The sequence below is a fragment of the Hemibagrus wyckioides genome, linkage group LG07 (genome assembly GCF_019097595.1).
Source record: "Hemibagrus wyckioides isolate EC202008001 linkage group LG07, SWU_Hwy_1.0, whole genome shotgun sequence".
Lineage (NCBI taxonomy): Eukaryota > Metazoa > Chordata > Actinopteri > Siluriformes > Bagridae > Hemibagrus > Hemibagrus wyckioides.
The window spans coordinates 6,361,862-6,374,096 of NC_080716.1; the positions used below are offsets into that span (position 1 = coordinate 6,361,862).

The 12,235-nt window shown below is 29.8% G+C and overlaps 1 protein-coding gene across 2 annotated transcripts; it reads right to left on the bottom strand.

Moving 5' to 3' along the window:
• Positions 1-5,260: 5,260 nt before the first annotated feature.
• Positions 5,261-10,375, bottom strand: LOC131355539 (uncharacterized). Of its 2 annotated transcripts, none has more exons than XM_058393882.1 (5): positions 10,017-10,375; positions 9,605-9,700; positions 6,551-6,799; positions 6,333-6,446; positions 5,261-6,241 (listed from the first exon to the last, which is right to left on the bottom strand). In XM_058393882.1, the coding sequence occupies exons 1-5, from the start codon at positions 10,027-10,029 to the stop codon at positions 6,132-6,134; spliced, it is 582 nt and encodes a 193-aa protein (XP_058249865.1). In that variant the 5' UTR covers positions 10,030-10,375; the 3' UTR covers positions 5,261-6,131. The 2 variants fall into 2 exon arrangements, with proteins under 2 accessions (XP_058249865.1, XP_058249866.1); XM_058393883.1 differs by having other exon boundaries at positions 10,215-10,374.
• Between the last annotated feature and the right edge of the window lie 1,860 nt (positions 10,376-12,235).

Here is a 12,235-nt window from a genome sequence, read left to right on the forward strand (position 1 = left end):
TATGCATTCCATTTTGCTTGATAGTTTTCTTCAATGTTTTCAACTTTGAAGAAAGAAATTTGAGAAAGAAATTCATTAAGGAAAAAAATATATAATGTCACCTGTTTCAACGAAGAGTTGAGTTCCTTTGGCAAAAATGATTTTGTCCCTACTATTAGTCACACAATACATACCAGCACAACAAAAACCTTAAGCATTTCTATCTATGTAAAGATTTCATGTTCTATATGAACTGTTTTAGTTTTTATTAGAACTACATTTATTGTTTATTTAACTAAAGAATGAAGACTATCTTTACTAATGTAACATCCACAGATTTGAATAAGTATCTCTATATGTAGTGATATTTTACTGTAAAATGTGTCATTCCAAATAAACTTACTGGTATCCACTATGAACATAGTGCTGGGCCCAAATATAATTTTACTGGCTGCTCCAGTCACACAGAGGTTTAGTTCAGACCAAAAAGTTTTTTAATTGAAACAATATCCTATTTAATATTAAGGTTTCTTCCTCATATCATCTCAGGGAGTTTTTCCTTGCCACTGTCACTGCAGGCTTGCTCATTAGGGATAAAATAGGGATAAAATAGCAACTTTCATTTAAACCTTATAATTTTTTTTTTCCTTCTCTGTTTCCATACTTCTTTAAAGCTGCTTTGAGACAATGTCCATTGTTAAAAGCGCTATACAAATAAATTGAATTGAATTGAAAAATGTATATAGCAATATTGTAATATCGCAACACTGGCAAAACTACAAATTACCACAGACAGCACTTAAAATATTATGTGTAAAATGTTACTTGTACTTCTTTTCTGGTAGGATTTGTGAAAATATATATTGAACTCACTTTTTTCAATGAAAAGCCTGGTTCCATGACCAAAGATGAGTTTACTGTTGGTGCCAGATGTCACACAATATTTCAGATCAGTACGTTAACCAGGTACACTTACTAATTTTTAAATTTTAATTAAGCTTTTGACTCTACTTAATAAACATATTAGTCACTTTTAACAATGGTGCAAAGAAAGTGTGACAAATCCAAAAAGAACAAAACTGAGAAATGGCATATAAAACATGCTAATTCTGTCATTTCAAAAGAAATTTAAGCAAAACTTTAGGTAAGGTACACAAATGAATATCTTCAATGATTATACCATTCTTTTTGTCATTCCAAATCTAAAACAATTGGAATTTTAACATTTTGCAAATTTTTGTTGAGCCAAAAACTTGTAATTTCTTACCTGCTTCAACATAAAGCCAAGTTCCTTTGCCAAATATAATTTTGTTGTCACCAACAGTCACACATCCTGAACCTCCATACACATAACTTGGAGTTTAAGAATGTCTAACAGTTTGCTAGATTAAAGCTATTTATTTTTTTTAATTTAGCAATTTAACTAGATTAAAGCTAAATTGCTAAATGATTTATAAAATCTTTCATAAAAAACATTTATAAGATCACAAAACATATAATGTTTAGCATTTTGTTTCTTTTGTTAATATTTTTTGTTAGATTTTCAGTCTCTATGAAACTGAATGTTATGTATGATACTTTTACTGTCAAGTTACATAGCACATTAATCAAATAATCATAAAAACTTGAATATATGAAGGTTGTTTAAAAAATATTTAACATTTCTACTGTTTAGCTTAGTGTTTATTTGGCAAAATGTATTTAAAAATCTTGTCAGGTTCACAATAAAGCAAGAAAACAAAATATAAAGCGAACTTTATACCGTTAAACCTTTATCATAGAATTCAATGTAGCTGATTAGCACTTTTGGGTTGTATTTTTTACAGTAGCATTAGCCTTTCAATTTTGTTAGCTATATGTTATATCAAGTAGCTATAGTATTTTTTTTTTTTACAGAATTTGGCACAGTATAAACAACCATCCTTACAGGAATTAAATTTAGATTGTAAAATGGAACTGTGCATTATTTGATTACATGATGCACTGACACATAATTTTTATCTATTTTTTATGAAACAGACATTCAACAGTATAAAACATTTCTTATAAAAAGCTTACATTTAGGGCTATTTACATTAAGAGAATTTCTGTATGTCTTCTAAGTGTTTACACTTTGTGTGATAAATTATACTCACTAGAATGAACAACCAGCTTTGTTCCAGCTCCAAAATAGATCCTGTAGCCTGAACCAGATGTCCACAGTGTCAAACACCCAGTCAAAAAACACCTTCACTGAATTTGAAAAGACAAAAATCAAGAGGAGAACAAGAAATTAAAAAAATAAAACATAAAAAACTTAGGTTCATTTGCACTAATGTTCCTTTGAAAAAATGATAATTCAACAATAACTTTAATGAATAAAAAAATTGCTATCACATACATCCCCATGGATTCTCTTCAATTGGATTGGTAGTCCAAATATCACTGAATGCAAAAAATGCATTAAAGGTAAGTCTTGATTATCTAACCTGATTTTTCATAGCAACTGTAGAACCTGTTGATTTCTACATGATAAATATCCTCAGTTAACTAAGAAAATAAATAATGTTTTCTAGACAAATCCGCACCACCTTAATACAACTCGGTTAAATGCACAGCTCAGACAAAACTTCAAATAAGAGAAACTCATGAACAGCAGCCGCTTTGACGAAGATCTGCTCCACTGTCCCACTTTCTACACGTCAACATATTTTTATCCTCAAGCAACCTGTGCATATAAGAAATGCATTATTTTAACATATGTTTATATGGTTTAACTATTTTCTTCTTGCTTGTATGGCCTCAGATATACTACACAATCTTGTGAGAGGGTTGTAGCAAAATGTTAAATTTAGGTTGCTTTTATACTATGTGTTTAATCAAAACATTTAAATTTCTATTAAATATATATATATATATATATATATATATATATATATATATATATATATATATATATATATATATATATATATAAATAAATAGTTATCTGGAGAAACCCATCAGATGTCAAATGTCCCTCTAGCTAAATTCTAAATTTAAATAAAATGTCTAGTCCAGTTTCTACTTTATGACATATGCTTTACCCAAACAAAGTGGATTTATTTATTATTTAGTCTATATTCTAAGCTGGCCCTGGCTGACCACCAGCAAAGATCAGTTTGTTCAAGGAAGCAGTATCCCAATCAAATGTTTTTAATTTATCCATATATATATATATATATATATATATATATATATATATATATATATATATATATATATATATATATATAGTTATCTGGAGAAACCCATCGGATGTCAAATGTCCCTCTAGCTAAATTCTAAATTTAAATAAAATGTCTAGTCCAGTTTCTACTTTATGACATATGCTTTACCCAAACAAAGTGGATTTATTTATTATTTAGTCTATATTCTAAGCTGGCCCTGGCTGACCACCAGCAAAGATCAGTTTGTTCAAGGAAGCAGTATCCCAATCAAATGTTTTTAATTTATCCATATATATATATATATATATATATATATATATATATATATATATATATATATATATATATATATATATATATATATATATAGTTATCTGGAGAAACCCATCGGATGTCAAATGTCCCTCTAGCTAAATTCTAAATTTAAATAAAATGTCTAGTCCAGTTTCTACTTTATGACATATGCTTTACCCAAACAAAGTGGATTTATTTATTATTTAGTCTATATTCTAAGCTGGCCCTGGCTGACCACCAGCAAAGATCAGTTTGTTCAAGGAAGCAGTATCCCAATCAAATGTTTTTAATTTGTCTGCTTGCCTCAGCTTTTTTCTCAGACAATTCCAAAAAATGTTTAAATGACCTAATAAAAAGGCATTTATTACAAGAAATGAAATCAACAGAAGCAACTGACTGATTATTTGCCTACCATGCAGACGGATGAGTGATGAGATGAAGGTAATGCTCGTGCTGAGAGTGAATTATACCACAGGATGAAACAGGGGATGTTAAGGATGACGGTGATAAAGTCTGATGAAGTGACAACCCATTGTAAACTTTTTCAAATTTGATAGTGTCAAAATATGAACAGTTTTCCCAGTCGGACACACATGGTGTATTTTGGACCTGTACAATTATTCATGTATTCATATTCATGTAGATAAATGATCAGAACCACAGCTGTGACCATGACTTGGTGTGTGTGTTGTTGGTTAGATTAGCTCAGATTTTAACTCGGCAATAACACTGTCGGCTTAAGAAACAACCCACAAGCAAAAGGTTTAATGTAGAAATAACAAATTTGCACAAACTATACACCCACAGCTGCACTTGTATCATAGCATCAACCACTAACATGCCACTTGAAAACCAAGGTCACTACTGCCACCACCAAAACACTGTCCAATTAATGATAGTCCCATTCTACTGATGGATAGGGTAGAGTGCACATGTGTGGGAGGTGGACCCCCTGGTGGCTAAAACAGCAAATTGCCATAGTTATAAATGTGTGTGCCTAGTAAGCCACTTTATCCTGATCAGGGTCTCAGTGGACCTGAAGCCTATGAGAATACACCATGGGTGTTACACATATCATATACCAGGAATAAAAAATACTTGTCTTTCATTACTATATTTCAGTTGTGTGGTATTAAAAATAATTGCATTTTCAATAAAAAAAAAATTATTTATTCTATTTTAATTTTACTTTTTATTTATTCTATTTTAATTGTTAAAGCATGGTGGGGTACTTTTTGCTCATTTGCTAATATTAGCTGCTTATATTTAACTAAGTTATCTTTAGTTTTCTTTGCTAAAGCTAATCAGATTAGCATTACTTCATGTTGCTAACATATTTGGCTAAGCAGTGAGTCAGATTCAACCTATTGGTAAAATTTGGCTAATATTAGCTGTTTATATTTAAGTTTTGTTTTTTTAGGTTTTTGTTAGATTATTTTCTTTGCTAAAGTCAGATTAGACAAGTATCAAATTTTATAGCTATCCAAGCACCCAGTCAGATTCTACCTAAATTATAGTAAATTTGTATTATTCACATGAAATTTTTATTTTATTATAGACTGAATGACATCAAAGTTGTTTGAAACAGTTTTAGATAAATATAAGTTATATTTATAGAACATGATATTTCATTAAAAAATTTAAATGGAATTAAAAAAAAATTCTACATTTACCTAGCAATTGTTTCATTTTTAAAGATTTTTTATGAAGATTTTGATATGTTTGTGTTTATATAAGTACAACCTTTTATCATCAGTAGAGGAAGCCACACAAACCTGACATCATGGTTTTGGAAAGAGTACTTTTATTATATTATTTTATTAACTCACACCTCTTCATTCTTCAGAAATACACGTTGCATCATCGCCCATAAACACCTTATCATGATTGTTCTCTTATACTTAGATTCATATTTTATATATAATTAAAAGCCAATATTAAAAGCTAGATCCATATCATTAAAGCATACAAAAAATACAAAACAGTTGAGTAACAAAGTTTTTAGACTGCATCAGTATATTGCTGCTGTAAATAAAGCCATAGAAAGAGATTAAGTATAAACTTGATGTTGCTCTTTTCTTCTTTGCAGAGTTCTCACTCGCGAATTGCGATTAATGATGAAACACAGTGTTTCCTAGAAACTGAAATGTGTGGTCGATTGTTATCTGTGAGAGAGGTTTTACTTCGTGCCTTGCAGTGTTACTTGCTGTTAAACCTGTGGTTAATGCAACGACTTGCACAACTGTTATCTGTCTGCAGGCAATAAAATGTTATTGCACTATTTTTTTTTTCCAACTTGAACTCTATAAGCACACTCTGTTTTATATAGACAACATAATATAAATGTATATAAGATAAACACAGCAGGTTAAACAGTTAAACTAAAGAATACTGGCAAATCACTACTTGAAAAATGTTATGCAACTAACATGAAATACTTACGTTTTAATCATATATGAAGAAAACTGAAGAATTTAAACATAGAAAAAGATGGTATTCAATTTCTTAGTAAATGTCAAAGTACAGCTATGAACCGTTACAGTTACAAGAAATTCAACAAATCCAGCTTTTATTTGGAGTTTGTTTTTTGTTTTTTGTTTTTTCATTTGCAGGTACAGCAGTCCTAGATTAGGCAAAAGGTTGAAGAGAAGCTTCCAGATCTGTCTAACATTAGACAAGAAATGCTTTAAGGGTCATCAGTATATTTACACCAACTGCTTTAGCCAACAGAAGTCTGAGACCAGTCACAATCAATTGCATGGTGTTTCCCTTCGGATCACCTAAAAAATAAAAAATATATATAAATATATATAAGAGCAAAACAGTCAGTCACATTAAGTCACAGCCAGCCATCATATAGCATGTACTCACCAGAGTAACTTTTTGTTTCAGGTTTTACGATTTCAGTTGAATTGTTGGATTGAGTATCAGACATACTGTCAGTAACAGTGTTGGTCTTTTCACAGTTTGCTGTTGTTGCTGTTGCTGAGAAAAGATTAACATAAAGATTTTCATGAAATTGTATAGAATCTTTTTTAATTTATCTTGAGGTTACCTCATTCAGAGAAAAAAAAATCAAGAATACTTACGTTTTTCCTCGGTTTTATAAGCCTTTATACTATTCATATGACATTCATTAATGTTTTCGGAAAATGCAGCAAAGTAATACGTCTTCTGATTGGACAGAACAGCTCTGTTAACAGTGTGATTAACAATACTGCTTGCTGTAATCAGAGATAATGTGCCTGCTTTTGGAGAGAAGCCTGCAGCCAGACATGAGTCTTCGCCACCAATCGAAGATAATATTGATAGAAGTGGGGGAGAATTTATCTCAACATCTAAAAAAAAAAAAAAAAAAGAAAGAAAGTGAGGTCAAATCATAATTAAGGCATGTCATGTGAAATTGAAACAAGCACAAAATGAAGACTTGATATGTGGAATAATGTAGAAATGACTCAATATCTGATTCATGTAACTGTTAAACAACATAATTCAGTTTTTGATTCTAGGGCAGGATGAATCAGCTTTAGCTGCTTGAGTTGTTGATTACCTCTGGAGGGATCATTGAAACTGCATCTAGACCTTCACATGCCTACATATATGACCGTTTTTAGCTATGTTTCTACACATATTACAGCTGGATCAGTCAAATTGACCCCTTTTACATATGCTAGTACAGTAGCATTATTGGACAATTTTAAATTAGTATAAGCAAATGAATTATTTAAAGCTTGATAGAAAAATTAGTCAGTCAGTTCAGTGTGAGATCACACACAGAACATAACACCTTCACATTTTAGATGCTTATGAACAAGCACTTGAGGCATCTCAGAGAACAGAAATGGGTTTGATTTCATCATCTACTTTGAAATGAAACATTTGTTTATTGGAAGTTTTCTAGGAATATTTTACCTGTAGTAGGCTAGGGAAAAAGAGAAAAACTATCGTTTTTAGAGACATTCAATGACAAGCAAATCCTTTAATTAATCTAAACCTGAATTTTTTTATTTTTTTTTACCGAATAAATTTACCTGCCCACAGCTCTCCAGGCTTGATATTTAGCTCAGGTGCCATGTCTCATTGCCTTTTGTGCAAATATGCTCCTATTGATCAACTATCTTGATAAAGATTGATGTTAAACTGCTTAATCTACAACTTCCTCTGTGCACAATTATGATTAAGGTTATGTACTAAACTGTTCTACCCACAGTATTCTTTTGCTGACATGATATTGATAATGATGAAATCGGTGTGTCCAACTTTACATGCAGTACCAAATGATACAGATACAACAAAGACAAATTGATTGAAAATTTGGCAGATGCTTGTTTACAATCTACATCATAACTGATTGATTTGGGAATTGATGATTTACTTGACAAAAATTGGACGAATTGACTTTCAAAAATATTGCTAGAGAGCAAACATTATGATTTAGAGGAAAGTTGTTAATAGCTGTTAATATCAGATTGTTTGAACATTAAATTACATGCTTACTTATGATAGTGAAAGAATATCACACAAAAGTATTATTTTGTATATATGCCTTACACAAATGCCTTAAATAAATAACTATAGCAGCTAGAGAATGTAAATTTTTATATCCACTAAGCACTACGGATGAAAAAATAGTGCTGTTTTAGTTTGTTTTTACCTGTTTTAACTAATAGCTTTTAATCTGTTTTTGTTCTGTTATTTTTCTCCAAGAATAAAATGTTGTTTTGTGCATGTTTGTTCAGATTTTTTTTTATCTATTTTTCCTCAATAGAAAAACGGTTCAGTTTTGAAAAAAATTTATTGCTTTCATAAAGGCATTTCGGTAATTGAAATTTCCCTGATTTCTGAAATTTCTAAAATAGCAATGTCTTCTATTTTGAGGCTGATAAAAAAGCGAAGAGTCAATAAGAAGATATTGTAAGTAGGAGGGAATATTTTTGCAACCTTATTTTTGGTTTTTGGATCTCTTATACTCTTATTTAAGAAATATGAAAGGAACTTTTTAATTTTGTGAGGCATATCTCTTTTAAACAAAAATGCAGTTAAACTGTCAGCATACAAATGGCAAATAAACCTCTTGAATCTTGAACCTTGAATTTGGAGTTAAACCATTTCAAGATCAGAAATTTGTGTTTGATGCAGTAGACATTATGGAAAATTTCAATCTTGGCCTCATACTACTCTAGATAAATATTATTCTCTATTGTTGTTAACTAACAAGTTACATTACTAAAGCAAAACAATTTTTTATTTCTTTTCTTTTTATTTCACTTTTTTCTTTTCATTTTTCATACTACACAAATAGGGAAAATGAATAGTGTACATATCAAATCAAATGTAAATCCTATAATATAGTAATTAATACATTTTTATAAAGTGAATGAATGCCATAGCAATTGTCCTTTTTTTAGGAATTTTGCAGTTTGTTTTAATTTTGCAATTTAAATTTAATTTAATCAAACTTTATATATTTTATATTTTTTTATATTAATGTCTATCTATTCCTTGCCAGCATTTCTGACAGCTGTTTTTTTTTAACTAGAATCCTCTCATATCCTCAGAACATTTTTTTATTAAGTTTGTCTTCCATGCATGCATTTTGATCTCTACCTACATATATATGTATATCGGAAATTGTAAATTTCTATAATTTATACATTATACATATTTTTAAATCCTAGATTTTTTTTTCATTTTTATATTTATTTTCATCTTATATCATTTTAAGTTTAAGGCAGATGTAATTACAATATGAAACCTATGTTTTAGGCATGCTATACTACATGAATTTTGCACCTGAATGACTTCGTGATTTCTGAAATGTACTTCAGCAGTACTAATTTTGCAATTTCTCCACAGAAAGAAAGTTTGAGTTTAAGCTGCCGGTACATAGACGTCCACATGCAGTTTCTAAACTGTGGCATTATTTAAATCTTGCAACTGAATTGTTTTAATTAGTTCAATTAAATTTACCATTTTCAAGTTACAACATAAGCAATTTAACACAGCATTGGTCGTTTTCTTTTGTACATATCTCCTCTAAGAATAATTACAGCTAAGCAAAATTTTCAAGAGACAAAATTTAGGTAACAAGATATAATTTACTTATTTCAACAACAAGAAAAGTAAGGTGAAAAAGGACTTACTTGGTTCAACTCGAAGAGTGATCGGCTTTCCGAATAAGAGAGGATCAGTGTCACTGTGATTCGAGCCTTTACAAAAACCCTGTGCCCCAAGCTTGTCTTAAGAACAAGAGTACAAACTGTTATTTTAATCTAGAAAAGGTTATGTTAAACTTAAACTACATTCAGCTAAGGACAGGAACATTGTGATTCAATTTTTTTAAACAAATTACAAATGTCAGCCTGGTACACTCTCAAATCTAGACTGTTCATGTTACTTTTAAAAGATTACATAGAAGAAGAAAAGCTTGTATAGGCAATAAAAATTTGCAATTCTAATGAATTTTTTTCTTTACTTGATGTGATGATATCGTTAATTGGATTATCAAAAGGTTTTGCTTCTAAAAAATAGTCTAAAAAGTCTTTTAACATTTACACAATATTCCCATGGTTGTAATGTTTCTTCTTCTTCTTCTTCTTCTTCTTCTTTTTCTTCAACATCCAGTTGCATAGACAAATTCCATAGTGTAGTTTGTAGACATATCCAATTTCCATTTCAGTAAATCTTCCATGCACAAATATCATTCCAGAGTAAAATCCACCCTAAAATATATCCAAAAACATACATAAATACCTTCCATAGACTAAAACAGCTGTGATTATCCAGTATTCCTAAGTCTCCAGTTGTTTAACGTGCTTCCAAATTAGGAAAATGGTATGCAGGTATTTTGTACAGGGATTAACTATATTTGATTCACTGTGGTACTGATACACAGTGATATTTCACAGCCCAAAATCCCTCTGACAGTTCAGCAGGGGCGTTTCTAGTGTTTCTAGAGTTTCATCACAGTTAGAGCACACCCCCACCAAGAATTTTACAAAACGTGCTTCAGAATGTATTTTTTATTAGAATTCTACATACATACATTAGGTTATGTTATATTAATTATATGTTAAAAAGAAAAGTGCATTTTAAGGATTTTATAGAAACTATCATTCAAATTTAATGCAAGTGATATTTTAATGTACAACATATATTTCTTGTTATGTACCTGCAATTTCTCTTTATGCTTTATTTACATCAAATTAAAAACTGAAGTTTTATTCATTATTTGAACATTTCAGCCTGCCAAACTTTCACATATAAACGTTTCAGGGTACTTTTAAAATATTGCCTAAAGAAAGAAGTTAATATGTGTAAATATGTGTACTTGTCTTTACCTAATAATTTGCATTATGCATCTAAAGGTAATCAAATTATAATTTTCAATTACAGTAAATCTCTTTACTTACTTCATGTGATGATATGAATAATTGGCCTTTCCAAACAAAAAAGGCTATTTTTCTGTCCACAAAATAGTTCTGAAAACATTTAAACAATATTCCCATAGTCTTAATGCTTTGTACTGAACATCCAGTTAGAATGCATCTCCAATTTTCATGTCATTCCATGCAAGGAAAAATATCTTTTTACCCCTATAAAATCCCTGCAAAAAACAAAACAAAACAAAAAAACCATACAAAATGCGTTCCATAGACTAATGCAGCTGCAATTATCCGGCACTCCAGTCTCCAGTTATTTAACACACTTCCAGATGGAATACAGGTTTTTGTATAGGGCTTAACTGTGTTTGAGTCACTGTGGTAGTCAGCGTACACGGTGATTTTCTATCACACAAAAAAGTTTTGATGCTTCAACGGGGCGTTTCTTGAGTTAGATCACTAGTGAGACACAGTCCCCCAAAAAAGTTAATAAAACTTCATAAAACTTCAATTTCGCAAAGTATTGCAACAAAGTAACGATATACTTTTTTCCCTAATGATTTTTTTCTTTCTTTTTGTACATGAATATATACCTTGTCTTCATATTTTTATGAAAAACACAAAAGACCTGAGTGTGTGTTAATTTGAAATGGATAGATGCACTGAACTTATATTGAATTACCAAAGTAATTATTTACCCAAAATTTAAATATTATATATTTATACAGAGAATTTGTTTGTTTGTTTGTTTATTTATTTATTTATTTATTTATTTATTTATTTATTTATTTATTGTACTACTTGTAATAATTTCTGAGTTTTAGACTTATTCTACTTTTAATTTAATTCACTTTAATTTATTATTCATGAATATTTAGAATTAAAGTACAAGCAATTCAAGAGTAAGATTTTCTCTACTACAAATAATAAAATAACATTCAATACTCTGATTTCATTTCTATTAGTATGTTGATTTCCATGATGGACAAATCAAACACATATTTAAAGAAAAAAAAATTTAAAAAAATTCTATCTAAAAAAAAAACAAATCTTCTTTTCAATCAGAATGTATAAAGAAAAAACACAAGGGTCAAGGTGTTAAGTCACATGCTTGGCAGGGGTTTTGTTTTGTTTTTTTTGTAAGAAAGAAACAAAAAAATGTATAAACTAAGCACACGGTCCAGTTAAATTACTTTTACACAAAAGGACAGGTGACATAACCAGAAGTTTTTTTTTATATTGGTGGTGTTGTCCATTCTTATCATGCCACCTCTAAAATTTATCACTTAACCCTCATAGTTACATATTCAAGCTACTGATAGATATTTAAGTTAAAATCTCCCAATAGGCCAAATTACACAAGGGCATTTTTAAAAATGGATTTAAAGACCA

Excerpts from the sequence above, each read along its gene's own strand:
- LOC131355539 (XM_058393882.1), bottom strand. Across the intron at positions 6,800-9,604 it reads CACTCTTCGAGTTGAACCAA|ATGTTGAGATAAATTCTCCC; the intron begins GTAAGTCCTTTT and ends TTTTTTTTTTAG. Across the intron at positions 6,447-6,550 it reads TTATAAAACCGAGGAAAAAC|CAACAGCAACAACAGCAAAC; the intron begins GTAAGTATTCTT and ends ATCTTTTCTCAG.